Consider the following 24,488-nt stretch of genomic DNA (forward strand, 5'->3'; position numbering starts at 1 on the left):
AGAAAAAATGTCAAGATGTTAAGACATAGGGATGCAAATCAGAAGTTTAGCATAGGCATAAATGTACTTCCTGAAGAAGAAAATGGAATAGAAAAAAAATATTGATGTTATCCCTGTTCAGAGAAAATAATAGAATTATTTTTCCCAATTGAAAATGACTCCTCAGATTTGAGAAGCATAGTCGCAGGGAAGTTACATAAAAATGAATAGATATCACAGTGAAACTATAGAATGCAAAATTCAAAGAGAAGATTTGCAGAATAAGACTATTTACCATTAATAGATCCTTTATTAAAAATTACTAAGGAGGAAATCTAGAAAAAGGACACTGTGACAAGGACTGGGAGTTTCATTGAGTATAACTGAAAGGCACTGTAGAGTTTTGAAGAAGGGAGTAATATGATTTAACTTATATTTTTAAAAATATTGCTCTGGGGCCAGCCCCGTGGCGCACTCGGGAGAGTGCGGTGCTGGGAGTGCAGCAGCACTCCCGCCGCGGGTTCAGATCCTATATAGGGATGGCCGGTGTGCTCACTGGCTGAGCACGGTGCGGGCGACACCAAGCCAAGGTTTGCGATCCCCTTACTGGTCACACAAACACACACACAAAATATTGCTCTGAATGCTATATTGCTAATTAATTATCAGGGCATTAGTGAATGCAGGAAAACCAGCTAAAAAGCAGTTGCGGAAATCCTAGGCAAGAAACAGTAGCAGGGTGGTAGTAATGGGAGAAGTCCTCGGAGATAGAACATAGTTTGAAAGTAGCCAGCACACCTTGCTAAAGGATTGGAAATGACATCTGAGGAAAGTGAAGAGTCAGGGATGACACACAAGTTTCTGTCCTGAGAAACTGTGTTGTGCTGCCTTTTATTAAGATAGAGAATAATGGGGGAGGAGCAGCGTCAGGGGAGGGGAAAATCAAGACTTTTCAGCTCTTTATTGAGTACTTACTATGGGCTGGGCAGAGTTGTTAGCACCGGGATCCATATGCACTCTTTTAACCTTCACCACATTCCTGGAGGAAGAAACTGGCATTACCCTCCCTTTAAGGATGAGTGAAGTGAGGTCTAGAGAAGTTAATTCCCCTGCTGAAGGTCACATAGCTGACTGACCTCAACAACCATCCTCTCAAGCACTACTCTCTCCTGTCTCATCTAAGTCGTGATATAGATTTATGGTATAAACCTCAAAGAAAGACGAGGTTTTCCTGAAAATGTAATGTTAAATTATTTTTTTTTAAAAAAGGCTAGGACAATGGCTCTCAACTTTTTGTGTGTTCATGACCCACTCTCAAATCCTAAAATTTTTGGAAGCAAACTTGAAAGGACTAAGAGATCAAAGCAACACAGCCATTCTATGGCATGGCTGTATCTCACAGCACTATATAAGCACCCCAAATCACAGAGCTTTCCCTTTAGTGCCCTTCAGCACTGTGCTCAGAATCAGTGAAATTTTTATTGCCCTGCACATTTCCAAGTTTCTAAGAATAAGGCAAGGAGGGGAGGAAGCATGGATGTCAGACTGACTTCCCACAAAGTTCATTGGAATATGAGCTACATGAGGACAGGGATGTTTTTCTGTTTGTTTCCAATACCTCCTCAATACCTAGAACATTGCCTCACGTATAATAGGCACTCATGAATATTAATTGCACAAACGATTGAAAGTTGTACCTTGCTCTAACCCAAAATCTTGACAGCTCTCAAAATCACACAGAAATGGCTTTTTAAAACAAAGAAGCAAACAAAAAATTAAATGACAGTAGATGCAAATCATATACATTGATCAAAATTCATGTAACCTGTGAAGGTTTGGGGCATTCACGAGTAGGTGAATATCATCACGCTAGGAAATTGCCCTTACCACCCACAAAATCCCAAAAGGAGGTTTTGAGGTAATGATTAATCCATGCTCAAGAAAGCTTCAGAGAAAGTAGTGTCCTTGATTTAGAACCAATTTTCAATTTTAATAAAAAGATATAAACAGATGGATAGAAGGGGCATGGGAGATAGGAGAGTTTGGTTTTAATGGTCTGATAATTTCAAGAAAGGTCAGTGGAAATAGTCACCGGAAAAAGATCAGTAGTGAAAGGAAGAAGATTAGGGCATTAAGCAGTACATGATATAATAGCTAGCCAGTGGGTTTTACATTTGGAAAAGTAGCCAAAGATGACAGATTTAAGGAGCATGGCTGTGATGACTTTCCTAGAAGTTGGTGAGTTTAAGAAGCTGAATTGTGTATGGCTCCTGATGACGTTGGCTCCCAGGTTAATTGCTCAGCAGTCAGCAGGGCATGTTCCTGAAAAGTCCTGCTGGCATCTCTTGAAGACAATCCATGATATTTTCCGTGAGTCTTGGAGGCTGTAGTATGAGTCCCTCCTATCCTGACTTTTCAATTTGACAGAAGATTACTTGGATTCCAGAGACCTCTACTGTAAATCTAACCACGTGGCCAGAATTGGCTAGGAAGCCTAAGGCTCTCAGGCTGTAACTTGAGATGTTTCTTAGATCCAGGAGAAAATGCACACTGGACAGGCTGCTACACAGATGGTTAGAGATGAGATTTGCAGGATCCCATATGCCTCCTACCTGGTGGAGTTATAACAGCTTGTGGTGATGACAAGTCCTGAGGCTTTAGGTACTATAAATGGGAGGCCCTGAAGGGGTTTTGAAAACATTTTTCTCCAGTGGCTGAGGGCAAATTGAGTGGGGGTCAGGTTGCTTCCAGTTAGGAGAAGTCCATATCATTCAAGACGGCTAGGAAGGTGAAGCCACTCTCTTCAACCCACCTGACCAAGGACAAGTTTTAAAGAGTAAGAACTAAACAGAACTGTATGATCACATGTCATTATCATAACCATTGTAAGCAAACATCATGTTTTCTTTTCTAATGATGAACAAATTTGGCCTCCTCCATAGTCATTTCTTAATCTTTGAGAGAGAGCAACATTAAACTGTATTTACAAGAAAAAAAATCAACAATTGAGCTCTCCATATAGATGATATATGAATTCCCATTTTCTTGGTGTGTAGGTGATTATTGTGTGTTTGTGTGTGTGTGTGTGTGTGTGTGTGTGTAAGAGAGCATGTGGACATAGGTGTATTTACGTGATGTTCTCAGCATATCTTTTTATTGTTTATTTAAGGTTTTAAGAAAGTAGAAAACAAAAGTAAAAAATAACTGTTTAAATGGCAACGGTGTTTTAACTAAATTTTTCTCAGCCTACAAGTGCTGAGACACTCTGAAGAAAGGATCACATTCAACCTTTCTAAAGAAATGAACCAAGCTTTTCCATCACTACTTTTTACATTGGTTCCATGTGGGTGGTCTTTTATTTAACAGGACATATTAATCTCCTCTTATATGTGACAGCCACTACTGTGTGTCATCTCAGTACAGTACAATAAAGTGACTCCAGAGTTCCCTTCTAAACTTAGTGACCAGGCTTCTCTTACTGTGACAAATGTTTATGGATTCTTCTAATTACACGTCTGGTTTAAAGCTAAGATACCAAGAGAATACAGTTCTCTTTTGTAAAGTTCCCAAGGTTTTTCTATAATAATCAATTACCATAATGAGTTTTTTTAAAGCTTCCATTCATCATTTTCTTAAAATATATAAACTATCCAGTATAAAGATAAATAGCCATAGCTAGCATACCCTGAGGCACTCTACCAAAGGCCTCCTTTAAATCAAAATCAACTGGAAAACATGTTGGGTTTTATTTCAAAGTCAATCCTGTTTAAGTTTTCTTTTTTAATAAAATTGTGTAAAACAAAAGAGGAGTAAAAGAAAACCTGTGACTAGTTGGCTTCATAAGAGGACATGGGAGAACACATCAGTATCACAATTATTTCTGTATTCATTAAATTTCACACGTATTTGTTAAATGGATCTCACTAGCCGGCTCTTGTACTATTAAAACTAGAAACTAAATGTCTACAAGGGCCTTTCCTCAACTATTAAGCTATTATCTCCTTCTGTTCCTAGAAAAACAGTACCCAAACTGGGAGTCATTTGGCACAACTTTGTGTAAACCAAGACTTCTCAACCTTGGCACCATTGCTATTTGGGGACATACAATTCTTTGTTGTAGGAAGCTATTTTGTGCATTGTAGGATGTTTAGCAGCATACCTGGCCTCTATCCACCAGATGCCAGTAGCAGACACCTTTCTCCTACAAACTATGACAACCCAAAATGTCTCCAGACATCGACAAGAGTCCCTGGCAGACGGCGGGAGAGGCAAACATTCCCTCCTGTTTGAGGATAACTGCTCTAAATCTTCCATCCAAGTATTAAATGTGAGAGATTTAGTAGGACATTCTGGTAGCACACAGAGTATAAAATTGAGAAAATTAAGTCAAGGAATAGCAAGGCGCTTCAGCTGGCTGGATCTTAGGATGAAATTGGGTGAAATTTGAGTGATGATGGGAGAGATGATGATAAAGGCATGGAAAGGTTTCCTTTGTTAATTAACCAAGATTATTGATTTTTTAAAAATTGCTATTCCTTAAATGTGGACTTTCTGTGAAATATAATCTGCAGACTCTCTGCTCTTCATCTCTTTGTTATCTTATATACTCTTATGTCTTCATCAACACTAGGAATCAGCCCTCTTTGCTTTTCCTAATTTAAGACCTTAATCAAAAATAGCTTCTATGCATTTGCAGCCAGCATCTTCTATAACACCACACTTTCTGCTTAAGATGCTATTCTTCCAGGCTTTGAGGCTCCCAAACTTATACCCATAAACATAAAACAGAAGAATTTCTAAGAATAATTTTTCATAAAAATTGTGCTGCTTACCCTTACCCTTATAGTTTATTTTTCATGCAAATATGTTGCACATCCTACCTGATAAGGCAGAAAAGGTAGAAAAAAATATTTGAAATAAAAAAGAATTTGAGTTCAATTCTAGCTTTGCTTTGTTTTAGCAGCATTACATCAGGCAAATCATATTTCTGGATGTGAATTTCCTAATATTTAAAATGAAGTTTCCTCAAAACATCCTATGCAGATTAAATGAGATACCATATACAGGGGGAAAACCACTCAATAAAATGTGTGACATGTAATCTGAATTTAACCGACTATATTCTTTCTTCTCATTGCTACTGCTGCTGCCAAAAATAAGGTTCTTTGTCATTTCACTCTGGTGTATTTTTCTTCGCAGCTTATCTTCACACCCATCAGTCCTGTGCCATTGCTCATGGTCACCTACTAAGGGTGTACGAAGTTGCCGGTTGTGTCCTCCTCTTTTTCACACTGGGTTCCCATGGTCTCTCCCTCTCTCTCCTGTGCTCGTGACCTCACTCTCTCTCACTTCATTCTTATTCTTGCTTTTATTACTTAACGTTGCTGTTTTAACGGGAATTCCTCTGCTTACTAAATATATTGGTCATTTATTAACATCTTCATTAGCCATTTGTATTTATTCGTTTGTGAATTATCTATAATGTTTAATCACTCTCTTTTATTTCTGTGTTCTCATTTTTCTCGTTGACTTGTAAAAGCTCTTGATATATTAAAAATATTAATCCATGGCCATACATGGTGAAAAATATATATATTTTTTCAGTTTGTAAATGTAGTTTCTAAAGAAAAGGGAAAAGTACCAAAATAAAATATTGATAAAATAGACCATATTAAAGTTTTAAAATTTCCCTATTTTTTCCTGTATTGAAAAGATAAATTTCCTAATATTTAAAAAATATATATGTGAATACATGGTATAAAATAAAAAGAGCCACAACAATATTAAATGATAATTTTATAGCAATGGGATTATTGATGATTTTTATTTCTTTACATTCTTTTAATCTATCCAAAATTTTCAGTGAATTTGTAGCACCTCTGTAATCAGAACCAACTAAACAAATACAGTTTTAATTACTTTGTAAAGATAGATAAACAAAATTACCTGTAATTTCAGTTTTCCCAGGTTGTAATTCAGCAAGTTCTCTACACACTAAGTGCACTCAACTTTTTGATGGTACATGTAGTAATTTTTAAAAGTATGTCTTTAAAGTATTAGTTTAAACATTTGGGGGTTCTCAATTCAAAGAGCAACAAAATATTCAGGTTACACAGTTTCTCAGAAAAAGAGTTCAATTCAAAACTTTCTAGGCCGGAAACTAAAAAAATTAATTTTGAATTCTGTTTCCATCACTAATGAAAAGCATTTTCTTAACAAGCCACCAAGATTTTACAGTTCTGTCTTCCCTGTGTAATTATAACGTATTTCTCTCTTTCTTACCTTTTAAATATAATAATCTCAAAAAGATAAATTTGAGAAAAAAGACAAAGGATTAGAAAAATTTTGCAATGTAGAATTACTTGTATTTTAACAGTGTTTATTTGCCTGCAAAACTTTTTTGTTTTCAGATAAAGTGTGGGACATAATGCCAAATCATCATACGTGAGAGGATACTCCCTTAAAACGTTTTCTGTGATTATTACCATGCATAGCTGTTTTCCCTATATTATCATTGTTGATCGACTTCTTGACCCTGAAAGCTTCTCATTCATTTTTTTCTCCTCCCACACATTTCCAAATAAATATTTTAGGTAAATCAAGCCAGTATCCTGACTTCCAAACAATAATAACTGAGTTGTTTCTAAAAATAAATATTAAAATGTATTGTCCCCACTAACCTTTAAACTGAACACAACACCTGCATATCTGAAGGAGATAGTGAGATTGTCATCTTAAAAGATGTGTATAAATTACCGGAACTACAGTCAGTCCCCTCTAACTAGTATCTTTGGCATACTATAGGCCTTAGAAGACATAATTTTTAGATAAATGATACTTGATTTGGTACTTATTTATGGGAGAAAATGACTGGGTTGCCTCAAAATAAAATATATCCAATGACAGTGACTTATACAGAACATTGAGTTTATGGAAAAAGCAGTGGTCCAGAGAAATAACTTCTTTATTTATGTCAAGGATTTTAAAAATGCTACATTTAATTTTAATATCATGAGGAGCAGTATTCCCCCTGCTTGATAGGCCTCATTACACTGCAGCATGTACAGTATTTGCCTTATTTAACAATTTTTATCAATCATTTAATGGGCAAAGAACTCGGGGAAAAAAACGACCAAAAAAAAGTGGTAGACATGTACTCTATAGCCTCTTAGCTCTACAAAAATTTGCCCTCAGTTGTAAAGTTTTTCTTGCTAGACGCTGTGCCCTTGATTTGATTCATTCATCAAAGATGATGCTTGTTAATTATACAAGTAACTGTAATTCCTGTTTACCATAAAATATCTCTCTGCTTTTCTTCATAATAATGTTTTATCTACATCAACCTAATTGGAGTTTTCATATTTGTGGGCACATCATCTTCCTGTCACTATTACACTCTCCCTCATAACTATTTGCAGTATTTACCCTTCCCATTTTTTCCAGATGTGAAGCAACCGCAATCAGGTATCCCCTTCTGAAGTCCTAAGCAAATACAACACTAATATGGAAAGTTCCAACATCCCAAATAATTTCTGGACTAATCGACAAGAGAAAAAATTATGAATGAAAATCTTTCACTTAAATAGAATCCTTCATTCTTCAAAGTATTACTTGTTTCTTTAATTTCACTGTCATATTTTAATTCTTCCTCTTCACTTGTAGATGGTCATGTTTGAATTGTATTAATATTTACCTTCCCCTTGTCCTTATTTATATCATTCATAGAACATTCTGCTTTAAATTCTTGCTTTACGGATTTTTACTTGTAGTTTTCCAAATTGTTTATAAAACATTGGTCTCATATTAGGTGATACTAGGTGAATATAAGTACTGGCCTGCCCCTGATTCTGGTCAAATATTTTAACTTTTCTGGGTCTTAGCACCTCTGCTGTAAATAAGAATATTTGGGGCTAAATTTTAAAATAAGAATTGACTATTAAAATAAGAATATATTTTACTAAATAGCTAGTTGTTAAATTTCTTTTGGATAGGAAATTTGTGATTTTATGAGTAATGGAATTTTCAAACAATATCTATTTTCCTTGTTAAATTAACTTATTATGTCTTCTCCACCCCCACTAGCATCTAAGCTACTTAAAAGAACAACGACTTTGTTTTATTCATAGTTAAACTCCCAGCACTAGAACAGTGCTTTGGCGTAAGCTCAAAAAGGACAGGCAGAATTGGTCTGACAAATATAATTCACGCTTCTAAAATATCTCAGCAATTCTCATCAATTGAATGCACTTTTTTGTTCTCATTAAAGTATATCAAAAATTACTTTACCCATATTAGGAATCCAGGAAAAAAAAGAATCCCACCACAAGTCTACTGCCTCAGATACTCTTAAAGAGATGGCTTTTATTTTTTTAAGGAATAATGCTTCAAATTCATCTACTTTATATTGCCACACAGAAGATCTATTGAAAAATAAAACGATTTGTGTGGCGCACAGAAGATCTATTGAAAAATAAAAGGATTTGTGTGGATAACTCATAAAATGTAATACTAGAGCCTTCTGAGATAATTTATCAAAATGGTGTACAGTGTTTTAACAGTGTGGTTCTCACAGACTTTAATAGGAGTCATGCAGCTAACACCACATATACTCTTTCAAAACGTATCTCTAAGTGCTCTGTCCCTAACCCTTGTAAGTCATAAAATGGCATACTTTCTTTCTAGACATATAAACATAATCATGTTTATATTAGCATACTTATGAACGTTTTTGTACCATTTATAGTTGGGTTTTCATTCTGCTGTCACTAGCTTTTTGTCTGCATAAAGACCAATTTGCAATGGATGTTGTTAGAATGTGTGTGTGTGTGTGTGTGTGTGTGTGTGTGTGTGTTATTTGTTTTAACCATATTTGTGACAAGATAGCCTTGTCCTGTTTAGGGAAAAAACATTTTTCTCTATGTACATTTGCATTAGAAATCATTCACTAAGGTATTTATTTATGTCCTTCTGGATACAGCATTCCAATATGGAGTTCTAGCTTGGGAAAAATATGGCAGTGTGATGACTTTTTGTTACAAAACAAATATAGTCTCAGCACCTTGCTGGCCTACTGTAAATATATGATTTTTAATAAAACAAGAATAAATATTTAAACATTTCTTTGCCAAAATGTATTAGTTATGACCTGCAATATGGTCATAGTCCTAAATTTCTTCTAAATATAAGGTGTTCACTGTGCCAGATTGCATAATGACTTCACAATATGGGCAAATGTTCACCAGCAACCATAAGGTGGTTTCTAATAAAATCACTATTACATAATACAAAAAGCTATTACACAGTAATTCATTTCAACAGTTCAAAAATATAAAATAATTGAAAAAAGTGAACAGGCTAAATACATTAAGGTCTCTGAATTTTTTTCTAGTGTTAAAGCAGCAGTCACAAGGTGTTTTATTATCACAAGATCTTAGCACTAAAAAGAATATCAGTGACCTCATAGTCCAACTTTTCCTTTTCCTCCCTAGTTTGCAGATGAGCAAACCCATAGAGAATGATCAAAATATGTTTTCCATAATAAAAATTTCTATTAATATATGGTTCTAAAACCATTATTTTACTTTTCAAATCTTTTTTAAAGATTTGTTCAAAGCAATTTGTAGACAGTTTATCAATTTGTGGACAAGTGTAGACCTCATGCCCCCCTTATCCACACACACAAGTGAATGTAAGATGATTAGACAGAAATTTCCTCAAGGCTTTATATATCTGTAGAGGATGTTCATTTGTTTTTGAGCAAGTCAGTGTTTCTGCTTAGTGGAGAATCTATTTACAGTGTAGGCAAAAGACAGTATTTAAGACACCATGTGATAGTCACAGCTCAGGCAGAGACACAAGAAACTGCCTTTGAAATCAGCTCTGAGCATGACTATAAGACAGATGCTCTTTCGCAACAGTAACCTAGAAGAGCCACACTATCTGCTTAGGTCTCAAGTAATCCACTCAGAGAATGGCCATTAGGATCTGGAACCTCTATGGCTAAGTGTCAGGAGAACACAACACATGCACCCCAACAACTCTCAGTGATGACTGAGGGGGAAAAAAGTTGTGTGCATGTGGGAAGGTAGGGGCAGGGGTGAGGGAGGGTCATGAGGGGCTAAGACCATGGGCTTAAACAGACCAAGGGGTCATGGAGGAGAAGGAAAAAGAGAAGGGAACAGGAGAGGCTTGTGTGCGACTACAAGAACACCCCAGGAGGCACCCCAGGAGTCCAAATAGAAGTTGAGGGAAGGAGTGAAGTGGAATAATGAACATATCCCTGAATATTTCTACCCCCTACCCCCCAACATACACACAGGTATAGAAACAGAGACAGAGAAAGACTGTGTGGGCTGGAATAGGTTGCTTGAACCTGAAGTAAGGTTGGTCTTTGTATGTTCTTTTACATTTTGTGTGAATGCTTGACCAGATAATTGCTGGGCCAATTCATTCTGGACTGTACTACCACATCCTTCCATGATGAGGAAACAGGGCTCGAGTTAGGTACTTAAGGAAAGACCATCATAGGTTACAAGGGAGAGGACCAGTGGAACACAGATGACCTGAGAGGAAGGGAAAATCTAGGATAGATTCATTTTAAAGAAATTCGCTTAACTATATGTGGTGAAGAGTTTTATCTATTTTGGTATTGGGAACTCATAACAGAACCCCACTCTAAATGAATTTGTTTTACATGCTTACAGTAATTGAAAATGGATAGTGTGTAGGTATTTCATGGTGTAGGAGGGCAAATCATTTATAACTGATATTTTTATTATCTTCATGAAGTTTATAGAGTCCTACAATATTATATACTATAATACAGATTATTCATAATATATTGTATATATTATATGCAACTGTCCTATATTGTCCTAGAAATGCCTTCAAATGAAAGAGGGTAGGATCCCTTTCTTTCAGGCAAGCAGCAATTTTGGTTTGTTGTTTTTTTGTTTTTGTTTTTGTTTTATTTATTTATTTATTTTTTTGGTGGCTGGCTGGTAGGGGAAACCAAACCCTTGACCTTGGTATTACAAGGCTGTGCTCTAACCTGGTGAGCTAACCAGCCAGCCGCCAAGCAGCAATCTTGTCTAATGAAAATATATCATCTTTTCTTAAAAGTGTAATTATTATACACGCAGACTAAAGTATCATTAAGGTTGATGAATTTAGATCAATTATCTGTCTGGACAAGTGGACTCAGTATTAAGGAGTCAAACTATAAAGCCTTGTTTAGTGACAAAAACACTACCAGCTAGAGTCAACTATTAGAAGTTCTCTAAGATTTCTAAGTCCTCATTGTCCTGGTGATCTATTTCTCAGGCTGTTCCATGGAGAGGCAGTGGCTTACAGTGGTTTATAGCATGGATTCTAGAAAATGTTTATCACTTAAAATCCTGCTTCTACTCCTAATTAGTTGTGTAACTAAGTTATTTAACTTTTCCAAGCCTAGTGAAATAAGATAGTAGTTATCTCATCCACATAGACTGTTTAGCACAGTAGATAGCACATAGTAGATGCTCATTAAATGTCCTTATTACTTTTATACTGCTCATTATGACTACTTTGACCTGACTGTGAACTTATAATATAGTGTTTTTCCTATTCCTCTAAATTTATATCGCTAGGATCTCAACCTTGAATTTGCTTTCATGACCTAATTTAGTTCTTACATTTCTGACCCTCCTTCTTTTTTATTTTAAACACTGTTCTATAAGAATATGATCTTTATCTTGCCAAACCCAGCTTGACAACCCAAACTTGACTTCTGACATTTGATAATTTACCACGGTACTCTTGACACTAAGGTACACTCTGACTTTAATTCATGCTGCTATACTAAACAAGTAGAAGAAATCCACATTCTTCTGGCTCTCACGCTATTGGCTGGGGACACAACTTTAACTTTAAAATTTATATAACAATAACAACATTCACTGTATTCTGCCACAGGCCTGGCAGGGAAGCTAAATGGTGACATTTTTTGACACAGCTGTGCCATCAGCTATGATTAGCCTACCCTGAAGAATAATCATCCAATGACCGATGGAGGTCATCAATTGTCACTATATTCCTTGGGCACAGATTATAGTTCCAACCCAGCATGCCATTTAGCAAATGTCTATACACAGAAACAGACAAAGAAAAGAATGCAATGGCAGAAGACAAAAAAATGAATGCAATGAAACAATGCAAATCTATCACCAGTATTGGGAAAGATTTCTCAAAATGATTGCCACAACAATAGCTTCCAATTTATCTCTGTCTCATGACCACCCTTTTGTTTATAGCGCTAGGCACTGTTTGTGTAACCTGGAGATAGAGACTTCACTATGTAAGAATTCTGCACCATGTATATTTGAACAAGCATTGACAGAGCTTTTGTAATACCATTTCATTTTGTAAACCTCACACACTTTCATTTTTCATACTTGCCATCACTGTACTGGTATTTTTTTATTTGTTTATTTATTTTTAATTCACAAATAAAAATTGTATAATTTATTGCATACAACATGTTTTGAAATATGTATATAGTGTGGAATGGCTAGATTGAGCTCATGAACAGATGCATTACTTCACATACTTATTTTTTTGTGGTGGGAATGCTTAAAATCTTCTCTCAGCAAGTATTAAGAACACAATATAATGTCATTAACTATAGTTACCATATTGTACAATAGATCTGTTGAACTTATTTCTCTCATCTAACTAGAATTTTGATTCCTTTGACCAACATCTCCCTAATGTCCCCCACTGCCAGCCTCTGATAACAACCGTTCCACTCTCTACTTCTATGAGTTCAACTTTTTTTAGATTCCACATATATGTGGGATCATATGGTATTTGTTTTCTGTGCCTGGCTTATTTCACTTAATATAATGTCCTCCAGGTTCACCCTTGTTGTCACAGACAGCAGAAATTTTTCTTTTTAAAGGTTGAATAGTATTTCATTGTGTATATATATCACATAGTCTTTATCCGTTCATCATTGTTAACCAGTCAAGTTGTTTCCATATCTTGGCTATTGTGAATAATGCTGCAATGAAGATGGGAGCATATCTCTTTGACATACTGATTTCATTTCTGTTTGATATATACCCAGTCGTGATATTGCTGAATCATGTGGTAGTTCTGTTTTTCATTTTTTGAGGAACCTCCATGGTGTTTGTTCACAAGGCTGTTCTAATTTGCATTCCCACCAACAGTGTGCAAGGGCTCCCTTTTCTCCACATCCTCTGAACACTTATGTTTTGTCTTTTGGTAATAGCCATTCTAACAGATGTGAGATGATATCTCATTGTGGTTTTAATTTGCATTTCTCTGATGATTAGTGATGTTAAGTATCTTTTCATATATCTGTTGGCCATTTGTATGCTTTCTTTTAAGAAATGTCTATTCAGATCCTTTGTCCACTTTTTAATCAGAACCTCACAAACTTTCTACACAAAAGCTCTATGGGATCGGAATGTATGCATTGAAAGACATGTCTAGTGTGCTTGCTTCCCAGGACTTCAAAAATTCTGCCACTATTGCCAGAATTTGTACTCTGTATCCAGGCTGGTTTTCTAGAATTTGAGTTTGAGATGAGTTTAGAGTGCAAAGTATTTATTAGAGACTAGCCCCCGAGAAATAAATGAGAAAAAAAGTAAGGCCGGACAGAAGGAGAAGTTAAACTTTGATGAAGGTCTAACAAAGTCTTGATCAACCCTTGGAATATATGGCCCAAGCTAGAAAGGCTAAACCTTTATATTTCTGCCTCCATCAGTCATTGGATGTGAACTACCTCAAAAAGGGTAAACCTTGACCCTGATAGCTGGAGGCTGCCTAAAGACAGCATTCATAGCAGCTAAGCAACAAGTCTTTATTACAAGATCCAGGCAGCAAATCTCTTTGTCCACCTTAATGTATTTCCTATCGACTGTCTTTCAGACAACTGACCAATTGTGCTTTCGTACTTGATACCTAGAACAGGACATTGTGTATAACATGTTATATTTAATTGTTCCTCCCTTCTCATCCCCCCTTTACACCACTACCACCTCTCCCCCATGCCCCAACCCCTGCCCTATAACCAGGGGAGTTAGAGGGCAGGCTCTGTGCTAAATGATATCACCTACCTTATCTTACATAATTCCTTTATGAAGATGAGAAAGGATGCTATAATGCTCAAGGTCAGTAGCTGCTGCAAGGATAGAGCCTGAACACAGTTGGTTCATGGTGTATCTGCAAATTCTATACCTAGCCACTAAACTATTATCACCTCCGTGTGAAGTCACTCAAACACCACAACCATAAAAATCAACATTTTGATCTGAAATGTTTGTATATTGACACAATATTTTTCAAAACAATCTCTCAAAAGATATATTCCATTTCCTAATTTGATTTTCCACTTTTCTTGGTTAATTGGTAGATGCTTCTATAGTACCATGCTACATCTATCAAAAAAAAGATGACAATTTTCAGACTTATACTGCTGGTTTAAAACAAAAATCTTGAAGTTTATGCAGTATATGTTGCTGGTAAAAGATGATGTACATTTCTTAGTACTTCAGGTAAATTTGCCAGCCTAAAGCACGGTGCTAACTTTACTAAGTAGTTTGTAATCTTTCATATCATTTTCTTGACTGCATATTTCTGAAGGGTAATCATCTAAATATATCATTTCTATGAATTAAAATTCTCCATACAGGTCCACTCTACAAACCCTTTCTTTCAGTCAGATATTCTTCAGTTTCTCTTTCACCTGGGGTTATCTCAAACTAAAAATATAAACCCAAGTCATAAAACACCTGTTCTGTCTTTTCCAAGTCTAAGTTTCTATGAAGGATTCACAGTGAAGTTCATATGGAGTGTATCTATGGCCCAGTAGAGATTCTAGCTGAAGCTTTGGAAGAACTGCTCTAATTTTTCAACAATCTAATGGCAAGCCGCCAAGCCCAGCCAATTTAAAGACTGCGGTAGTAAAGGCAAACAAGTTATGGGCCTTTTCTTTCATTTACATACTAAAATGATTTAGAAAGCAATAGGCGTAGAATAATTTTCACAGCAACTAATGTCTATTTTGTAAAGAAATTATAATTTGCTCAATTTTAAAGCTTTTTGCACATCTTTTGGGAAAATAACATGCAAACACATACACTCACACACAAAAACGTGCAGAATAATCGGATGTTCAAGTCCCAGGGTTAATTTCTGCTCCTTTGTACTAATGCCCCGTGGTATAGGATTGAATCTATTTAGCCAATGAAACCAGAAGGTCCTGAGGTACTAGTTACTCATTCATTTTATAATTTACAGAATGGGGTGACACACAACGGGATAAAAAAGGCTTTGCAATTTTTTTTGGTAGTTAAGAACTTCCACATCAATACAGTTAAGAATTCATCAGCTAACTCTTATCTTTATTGTTTCATATCTCTGTCAATAAGCCACTTCTTCTCAGTATAAATTTAACACCTTAATCCATCGATTTTTTCATGAATTCCCACAGGTGATTATTTCACAGAATATTGCTGAATAACGTATAGCCTTTCCCAGTACTCATGGGAATATCTGGAACATAAGACAAACACTTTTACTACAAACTTATGTTAAATGTTTAATTGATAGGAAACACTATGTTAACCCTATATAATTATTTTTTCCTTTGCATGGCATCTCTGGTCTGAGCTTTCCTTCTGGTAGCCATGTACATAGAACCTCACTGAATGTGCGGGCTATGTTCCTCTCTGTAGCTCACAGTGGACCCCCAATCACTACGGTCTATTCTCTATTTCTTTCTTCACGGGATGCCCTGCATCTTGGAAGGTCACACAAATAGCTGTCCAATGCACAAGAATAGAATTCTCTGCCACCATGACCAACCCTCCTTAGGCTTGTATTGTAATGTACTCTAGCTATCAGTTTCTGAGAATCTATGGACTTTCTGTTGATGGATCAGGCCAAATCAGTTAGATGGCTTCACCCCACCCAAATCCCCTCCCCCACCTCCCCATCCTTACTGAATCAGTATCTCTAGAGGTGGAGTTTGGGAATCTATTTTGTAACAAAGTCCTGTGGTGACCATGGGGCATATTAAATTTTGAGAACTATTGAGTTACTGGAGAATATTTAACAAATTTTCAGTCTGTGATTTAATATCAAAGGGTCCTGACAGTGCAAGTATCCTGGAGACATACAGTCACAATGACTCTGTCAGTAGGTGTTTTGAAGCATGCCTCTGTTCCAAACATCTAACAGTAAAGATAAAATATAAAAAGGAAAGAAAAAAAAAAAAAACCCGGCAACACAAAGCCTGGCTCAAAAGCAAACCAACATCTCCTTAGACCAGAAAAGAAACATAAATTCAAGTTGGAAAATGTAGCTGAAAGGAAATGACTTTTGGGCTCCTGAATCAGATGCTGGCAGTGCAGGTATGGTCTAGTTCCCATGTTCCAGCCTTACTTCTGGAAGCCACGGATGGCCAGGGATCTTAGTTTGTAAAGAAAGCTCAGATTCAGGCTATCTAAATTATGGTTTTATGCAAATTATGGGCTTAGGGAGGTAGAAGGACGAAAAGCTGTTTTGTGACCAAGAACTAAGCAAAGAGAAAGAAAAAGAAAACCAAAACAAACAAAAACTCCTACTCCAAATGACCCTCCAAACCCCAAATTCTAAAATACATGAAGAAATCTCATGTAAAGAAAGACAGCTAAGATAATCAACAGCTAACAAAATCAACAATTGAAACATGAATTCACTTCTGATAAAAATAGTGTAAAGGCCAGTATGACAGAAAAATGAAAGTAAGTGCAATGTTTATGATGCTAATTCTCCTCTCCTCCTCCCCACCCACACTGTGTGTTCTCCAAGTCCTTCTCAGAATTCTTACCTATCTCTGTATACAACAACAATTCTTATACAACAATTCTATGAAATTGCCTCATCAGAATTCAGAAATGTTAACAAAGATTACCACAATATTTGAAAGAAGGACATTACTTCATTTCCTTAAATAGGATAACTGAGACAAAATTAATGCTTGAAACTAAAAGTTAATTCTGAAAGGTAAAACAACAGGAAAAAAATCTGTATTTGCTTGTTGACTTAGTCAGTTAGCCTCATTTATTTCTCTTTTCTAAGGTTAAACTTACAAGTTTAATTATGTTTTGGTATATATAGCCTTAAAGTGTTTTGTCCATCACTTGTCTGCAGGTGTGGAATAACAATTTAAAACAAGGTTGCTCTAAGCTTTTCTACTGCAGAGTCCACATCATGCATATTGTACCACCTTCTTTGAAGTATAAATGATACAGGAGTTTTTTGATTTCCCGTGTGTCATAGTCAACTACACAGAGCCTAATAGCAAATCATAACTTAAAATGATTGCAAATGAGCTGACTAAGATATAAACTGGCTGAGGAGACTTAGCCATTCAGAAGGCAGCAATATGTGTTATATACCCATAAGTGATGTCTTTTCATGTGAGAAATGATAATATCACTCTGGAAAATGGTTTTCATGACCTCATACTGGTAGGATATCCAGGAATTCTTTGCATGAAGGCATTGACAAGAAGATAGATATGGTATATGGTAGCCTGAACTTGATTCTCACATTAAGCATGATAAAGACATGTAACACATGATGGGATAGCTAATAAAATATTTTAGAGTTCCCTAATTTTTCATGAAAAGTATTAAAAAAAATGTTTGGAAAAATTCTAGAAGGCTCAGTCAGCTTTTATCTAAATCTCAAATTCTGCCACAAAATCTTCAACTGTTTTTATATGTAATACTTATGTTGCATATAAACATAGGTATTATATATATTCTTAGCTCTCAATTTTAAAAAGATTATAGGTAACTATTTTGTCATGTTTCATCACCCTGAGTTCAATAGGCAGGGTGAAAAGTATTGTAGGCAACTAAGGATGACAAGAAAAGATTGTGGAAAGATAACAATCCTTTCTTCCTTTTCTTCTTTCTTTGCTTCCTTCCTTCCCTATTTTTTTCTTTCCATCAATGTACATCCAAATATGTATTCAAAAATTTATTCAAACATTCAAATATTTACTCTCTGCTAAGTGTGTGTGCTAAGAATTCAAAACCAGAGAGGAACATTAACCTTATATGGTGTTACTTTCAAGAGGATGTACACAAAGCACTGTTTAAATCAGGGGATGGCTGGAGTGGAAAAGAGTCTATTAGAAAACTTAAGGAATTACCTGAGCCCTGGAAGATTGGCACAAGTTTGTCATGCAGAGAAGTAAGGTAGATTGTTGAAGGATAAAGAGGGAAGTAGTCTATGAAGAAAACAGAGAGATATGAGAAAGCATATGTTTTCAAGCGATTACAAGGAAGTCAGATCTTTTCCCTAGTAATAATATCGTCATGGCTAATTTTATGTGTCAACTTTGCTAGGCTATGATGCCCAGTTATTTGATCAACAACTAGTCTAGATGTTGTGATGAAGGTATTTTGTAGACATGATTATGCTCCAGAATGTGGCAGGACTCGTCTAACAGGTTGAAGACCTTAAGAGTAAAAACTGAAGTTCTCAGAGAAGATGGAATGCTGCCCCAAGACTCTAACATGGAAATCCCGCCTGCATTTCTAGGCTGCCGGCCTGCCCTATCAATTTCATACTTGCCAGCCTCCCTAGTCATGTGAGCCAATTCCTTAAAATCTCTGTCTTTCTCTCTTATTCCTTCCTATTGGTTCTGTTTCCCTGGAAAACTCTTAAGCCGGAATCCAGCCGGTGATGGCAGGCAGAGAAGATGAGTGCAGGATTAGAAAAGAGACAAGAGACAAAAGATGGGGTCAGGAGGACAAACAGTCTCGAGGGCTGCTGCGCTTTATTCAATAGGCATTTCTCTTTATATACTTTTCTAAGTGCATGTCTAAACAAAGGGTTACAAGTTCTGTGTAAGCAACTGGATGTGTGGGTTTACAGGAATAGCTCACACTCCCAAGTTCTCAGGAATGCTCCTAGGTCAAAAGTATAAACTTCCTCAAAACATCTCCTGCTGTTCTCAAAACATTTCTCTTTGATCTCATGAAGCTTCGTCAGCTGGATACAGATGGACGAGAGCTGTGCCCCCAAGGGGACCCCTGCATTCAGGGCAGCTCCCAACACTCTTACTGATACCAAACCTAATATTTGCATGGCTTATTTGATTTACTCCTCATTATACCCTCAAGTATAATCATACTCATTATGAGTGAGGTAAGGACAGACAGAAACTGAGATTTATTAAACTAAAAACAAAACAAAACAAAACAAAAACCTTGGCTAAGGCCAGTCAGTTAGCAGAGGTTGACCTTGGATTTGAACCAGGATTTTTTGTGACTCCAAGGTATTCACTTCTATTCACTATACTGCTTCTTCAAAATATAAGTTATGGGGAGCTAATTAATAATGTCCAAAAAAGGGAAAAGTAATATAATTTGAAAGGTAAATCCTCCTACAAAATGGAAGATACATTGGAAACCAATAAGATTTTATAAAATAATCATGAATAGTTTTTGTGGTTTTTTTTTTTTTTGATAAAATAAAGCACTGGTATAAAAACACACCACCCAAAGCACAAATGGTCCTATCTGATATCCCTATGTCATTTTACTTCTCTTCAGAACAGCCGGTATGCTTCTCTTCCCTGTAAGCATGTGACCTGATTGTTGATTAAATCTAAACCCTTTTTTCTTCTTCTTCCACTCCTTCATAACAGGAAAACCTTTGGGTTTTCAAAACTGATGTAAAAAAAGAAAGAGACATCAAAATGTCTATAATGTGTGTGTGTGTTCAGTAGATATTAACATCGTGTAAAAAAATGAGTTTAGCTCTGCTAAAGCACAACAGTCACAGATTCTGTCCACAGGGAAGTTGTAATCTAGTGAAACATGTTTAAAAGTAATCATAGTACAAGTAAATATATGAAAAATAAGAGTTGGAGATAGTATTCTATTATCAAGAACAGCCACCATATTTTTTTATAGTTAAAAATGTTAGCAAATCAAGAAGTAGATATTTTAGGCAGAAGTAAAAATTTAACTTTTATTGCTTCTTTTTCATCTTTTTTGTTGTATATTGCAGCGATATGGGTGGTTTTAACTCAGAGTGGTTTTTACTAGCATACAATATTTCTTTATTATAAGTTTTCCTACTTTTTCCTATTTTGTTGCTTCCCAAACAACAGAAAGGGCATTGATGTGCTTCATATTATCTAATTCTTGAGGTTTCTATTCAATAGCTTTCGGTTTTTCTGCTTCCTGGTTCTCCTTTCTTCTCACATTCACCTTATTTTGACTATCACCATCAAATTCATCTTCCCATACTTCTGTTGCATGGAGAGAGGAGACTGGGTATTAGAGTCAGAAGGATGTGTTTTGAGTCCCAGAACCACTATTTACTTACCTTATAACTTTGGAGAAGCTTCCTCTCGGGGCCTCAGTTCCTTCAATTAGAATAATGATCTCTGTCTCTTATGATTACTATTAAGCCTACATGAGATACATGATTATCAGTCTCTGTTATATACAGTAAGAGCTCAATAAATATTCATTCCCTTAACATGTTTTTTGGTTTTCTATTATAACACACGATACACTTTCAAATGATTTAGTACTTCAGTATGAAAAGGAGTGACTTCTGCTGTGTGGTCCTGATCTACCCTTCCATTCTTTCTCCTGGAACACTTTAACATGAGCCCTGTGCTCAGTCAAGACTAGTCCATTTATTGTCCTAACAATAAATTATTTCCCCCATCAATTTTGGTTCATTACCAAATAAACATTGAGATTTTGTGGGATCTAAAGCTTATGCAACCTGGGAGGTCTCCTGAAAAATGGAAGGAAGGAAGGAAGGAAAGAAGGAAGGAATGTTACAAATACAAAATGGGCTTTGTGAAGGGCCCATGCTCCTTACACTTCATTTGTTTCTCAGTACATGTGTCTCTGTCTATTACACCCTTTAATCAACTACACCCTTTCGCTAGTATAGGGCTGTATCACAGACTCTTCTACCCTGTCCTGTGCAGGTCCTGAGTCAGGTAGTAGAAAGAAAAACTGAGTAGATACCTGCAAAGTAAACATGCTTTATTTTTCACATACAAGCTCTGCTGACCAGCGGTTCAGAGCTGCTGCCTTCAATACTGAAGTGAAGTACACAATAGCGGCAATGAGCCAAGGGGTACACGGGCATGCATGTGAATTAACTCTACTTTTCCATAACTTGTTTACAATGGATGTGCTGAATCATACCCAGCTGGATATGAGGTGAGGGGGCCTGACCAAATCAACTTTCCACTTTCCTCTATGTGTTCAGAATCTTCTACAATGTTCCCTTAGCCAGGATGGCTGACCCCATTCATATAACCTCTGTACCTATTGTATGTTTAATACACCTGAGGCTTGTGCCCATAGCTCTATCCTTTCAACTATTAGCCACAAAAACCACACCCATACACATGTCCAGTTAGTAGTCATCATTGGGGTGATTTTCCACAAGAATCCTGCAGCAACACTGGTAGGAATCTCAGTGCATGTTCAGCAAGCTGCCACATTAGCCACATGAACATATGCATGTGTCCAGTCAACCCTGGTGCCTGCAACCACAGTACTATGGATGAAAAGACAAAAAGGTTATTGGCACCAATAGAGGGAGTTCTCGTCCCTCTGGCAGAACACATGCCAGCTTACCATCCTGGAAAGAATGGTTGTAGGAACAGCTGCTGCAGCTCTATGCAACAGAGCCTCCACTGGAAAGGATGTCCTTGCAGTGTCTCTCATTTAAGATCCTGACTGTCAGCCATAACTGCCATGTCCACCCCTCAGGGATGAGGGTTGGGTGGATAGACTTAGTCCCTTTTTCAGAAGATCATTGTACTGTTCAATCATTCCCACTGCCTCGGGATGATACAGCACATGCAACTTTCACTGAATGGACCACTGAGAAGCCCACTTCTGTATTTCATGTCTGGTAAAGTGGGCTCCATTATCACTCTCTATGACCAGAGGCTGACAATACATGGCCATAAGGCTATCCAACACCTTAAAAGTGCTTACCTAGTCTGGCCTTACTAGACCATACAAACAGAAGACCAGTAGACATATCAATGGCTGTGAAGATATACTTGTAGTTCTCGGACTTTGGCAGTGGTCCCAAAAGATCCACCTGCCACCATGTTAGGAGCATCCGTCTCTCAGATTTTCTGCCTATCTGCATGCAGCACCTGGTGAGCCATCAAGGATACATCTGCCCATCAGGGGCATTCTTTCTCAGGTTTATGTGGCAACCAGGGAGCCATCTACTACACGGTCTTGCCACCAGCCTGCTGCATTCCTGAGTTTATGTGGCACCCAGCAGGTCATCGACCACACAGTCTTGCAGCCAACATGCTGCATTCTCCAATGTAGCTACCCAGCTACATCAGCTGCTGGAGGTCTCTCTAGCCATCTTACCTTAGCCAACACATCGGCTTCATCATTGCCTGGACTGGCTAAGGGGGAATGTCCTGTGACATGGAAAAGACTTACTTCCTTTCCATGTCCTAATTCCCATAACTCTTGCCACATGGCTTGTCCCTGCAGGGGCCAGTGACCTACCAGCCACAGCTGATACTTCCAAGTACATATCCAAAGGGTTAGACCCTTATATACAGCCCTCTCATATTATTCTAAATAACCTTGCAGCATTGGAGCTGCCTTGACTAAATCTGCAAGAGAATCAGAGGTAAGTAAGACATCATCTATGCAAGGAAACATTGTAACCATGCTGGGCCTAGAGCACTTGGCAGGTCCCCAGCCACTAAACCATGTCAGATGGTTGGTCTATGCATCTATCCTTGGGGCAACACTTGAAAACTTCAGTGCTTCCCTCCCAGGTGAAGGCAAATTGATCTTGGCTATCAACTGATATTGGGATAGAGAAAAATGCATTTGCAAGGTCCAGTACATAATGATAAGTTCCTAGCTGAGTCATTAGCTGATCCATCAAGTTGCAAATTGAAGGCACGGGCATGGCTACAGGCAAAGGAGACACTACTTTGTTCAGTTCTCAATAGTCCACATTCATCCAGGTCCCATCAGGTTTTGTCACTGGCCATAACAGGGTACTAAAGGGACGGTGTGCAGGATGAATGATGCTGACCTTTTCTAGCTCCAATACAGTGTAACCTATCTCCACACATCTTCCTGGCAAATGATACTGTTTCACATTGACCACATGCCTTGGCATGGGTAACACCTGTGGATCATGCTTGACATGTCCCTGCAGCACAGGCTTTACTGTCTATATCCCCAGTTGGAATTCTCCAACTGTTGTTTGCAGGTGCAAACATAAAGCACATCTACACCCAAAATGCACTCAGCTACCAGGGACACATACACAGTATACATATGAGGGGGGCAATTGTCCAATGCTCAGCAGCAAAGACACAGCTTTGACTATAATAGTCTGTCCTTCATAACCATCAACATTCACTGTGGCCCCTAAAAGTTAATCTGGGTTGCCATGTATCAAGCTACAATCTGCACCAGTACCCACTAATGCTAACACACACTGTACATTTGCCATCCACCTCTAGATCCCACAACTGTAGGAGCCAAGCAGCTAGGGATTTGCCTGTTTCTGATGCACAACAGGTTGTGCAAGGAGCTACAAAGGTTCTCCCAATTCACCCTCAGGGTCATCATCATCCTCGGCTTCAGGAACGGGAGTAACCTGTTGCTGTACTTCATTCTCCAGCATGTCTGTCTTTTGCCCTCCTGCCTCATGGAGTGTCCAGTCCATAATGGCTCACAGTACAGCAAACCACAACCAGCCCATCCGGCCAGCCATTCTCTGGGACTCCTCATCTCTCACCATGGAGCTCGATACCCTGAGAGCTTCCTCTACACTCTCAGGAGACCATCCACTTGGTCCCATGTTTCCAGTGGATCCCAAGTCCACAGGAATGCTGCCACCAGGTACCACATGCTTGAGGGCAGCCACATCTCCATCCCCTCCCAAAGGGCCTGTGCTCCCTTACATGCTCATCCTGCCAAAACTACACCAATTGTTGGGCTGGATCACAGATCCTCTACCTGGTCCTGTGCAGGTCCTGAGTCACGTCGTAGAAAGAAATACCGAGTAGCTGCCAGCAAAGTGGACATCCTTTATTCTTCAGATGCAGGCTGCGCTGACCAGCGGTTCACAGCCACCGCTGCCTTCAATACCAAAGTGAAGTACACAATAGTGGCAACGAGCCAAGGGGTACGTGGGCGCACATGAGAACTAACTCTACTTTTACATAACTGGTTTATAACGGATGTGCTGAATCATACCCAGCTGGATATGCTGGATATGAGGCGAGGGGGCCTGACTATGCTGACTCCATTTTCCTCACACCTAGTCTTTCCTTATTAAACATAATCTACTGTCGACTCTTAAATAGGACCTCTTTTTTGAAGATTAGAAATTGTTTCAGGTCCACTACGATATTTTTCTCCTCTAAATTTTTCTAGCACTTGTTATCTACACCCCTC

At 37.6% G+C, this 24,488-nt stretch overlaps 1 protein-coding gene across 1 annotated transcript in view; it reads left to right on the forward strand.

Annotated features, from left to right (window-relative positions):
* The window catches only part of LOC103589507, a 136,522-nt gene extending 112,288 nt beyond the window's left edge, over positions 1-24,234 (forward strand). The window contains 1 exon segment of the mRNA XM_008571516.1: positions 23,710-24,234. Within this exon segment, the coding sequence (XP_008569738.1) occupies positions 23,710-24,234 (525 nt within the window).
* The last annotated feature ends 254 nt before the right edge of the window (positions 24,235-24,488 follow it).

This window comes from Galeopterus variegatus, unplaced genomic scaffold (genome assembly GCF_000696425.1).
Source record: "Galeopterus variegatus unplaced genomic scaffold, G_variegatus-3.0.2 Scaffold41, whole genome shotgun sequence".
Classification (NCBI taxonomy): Eukaryota; Metazoa; Chordata; class Mammalia; order Dermoptera; family Cynocephalidae; genus Galeopterus; species Galeopterus variegatus.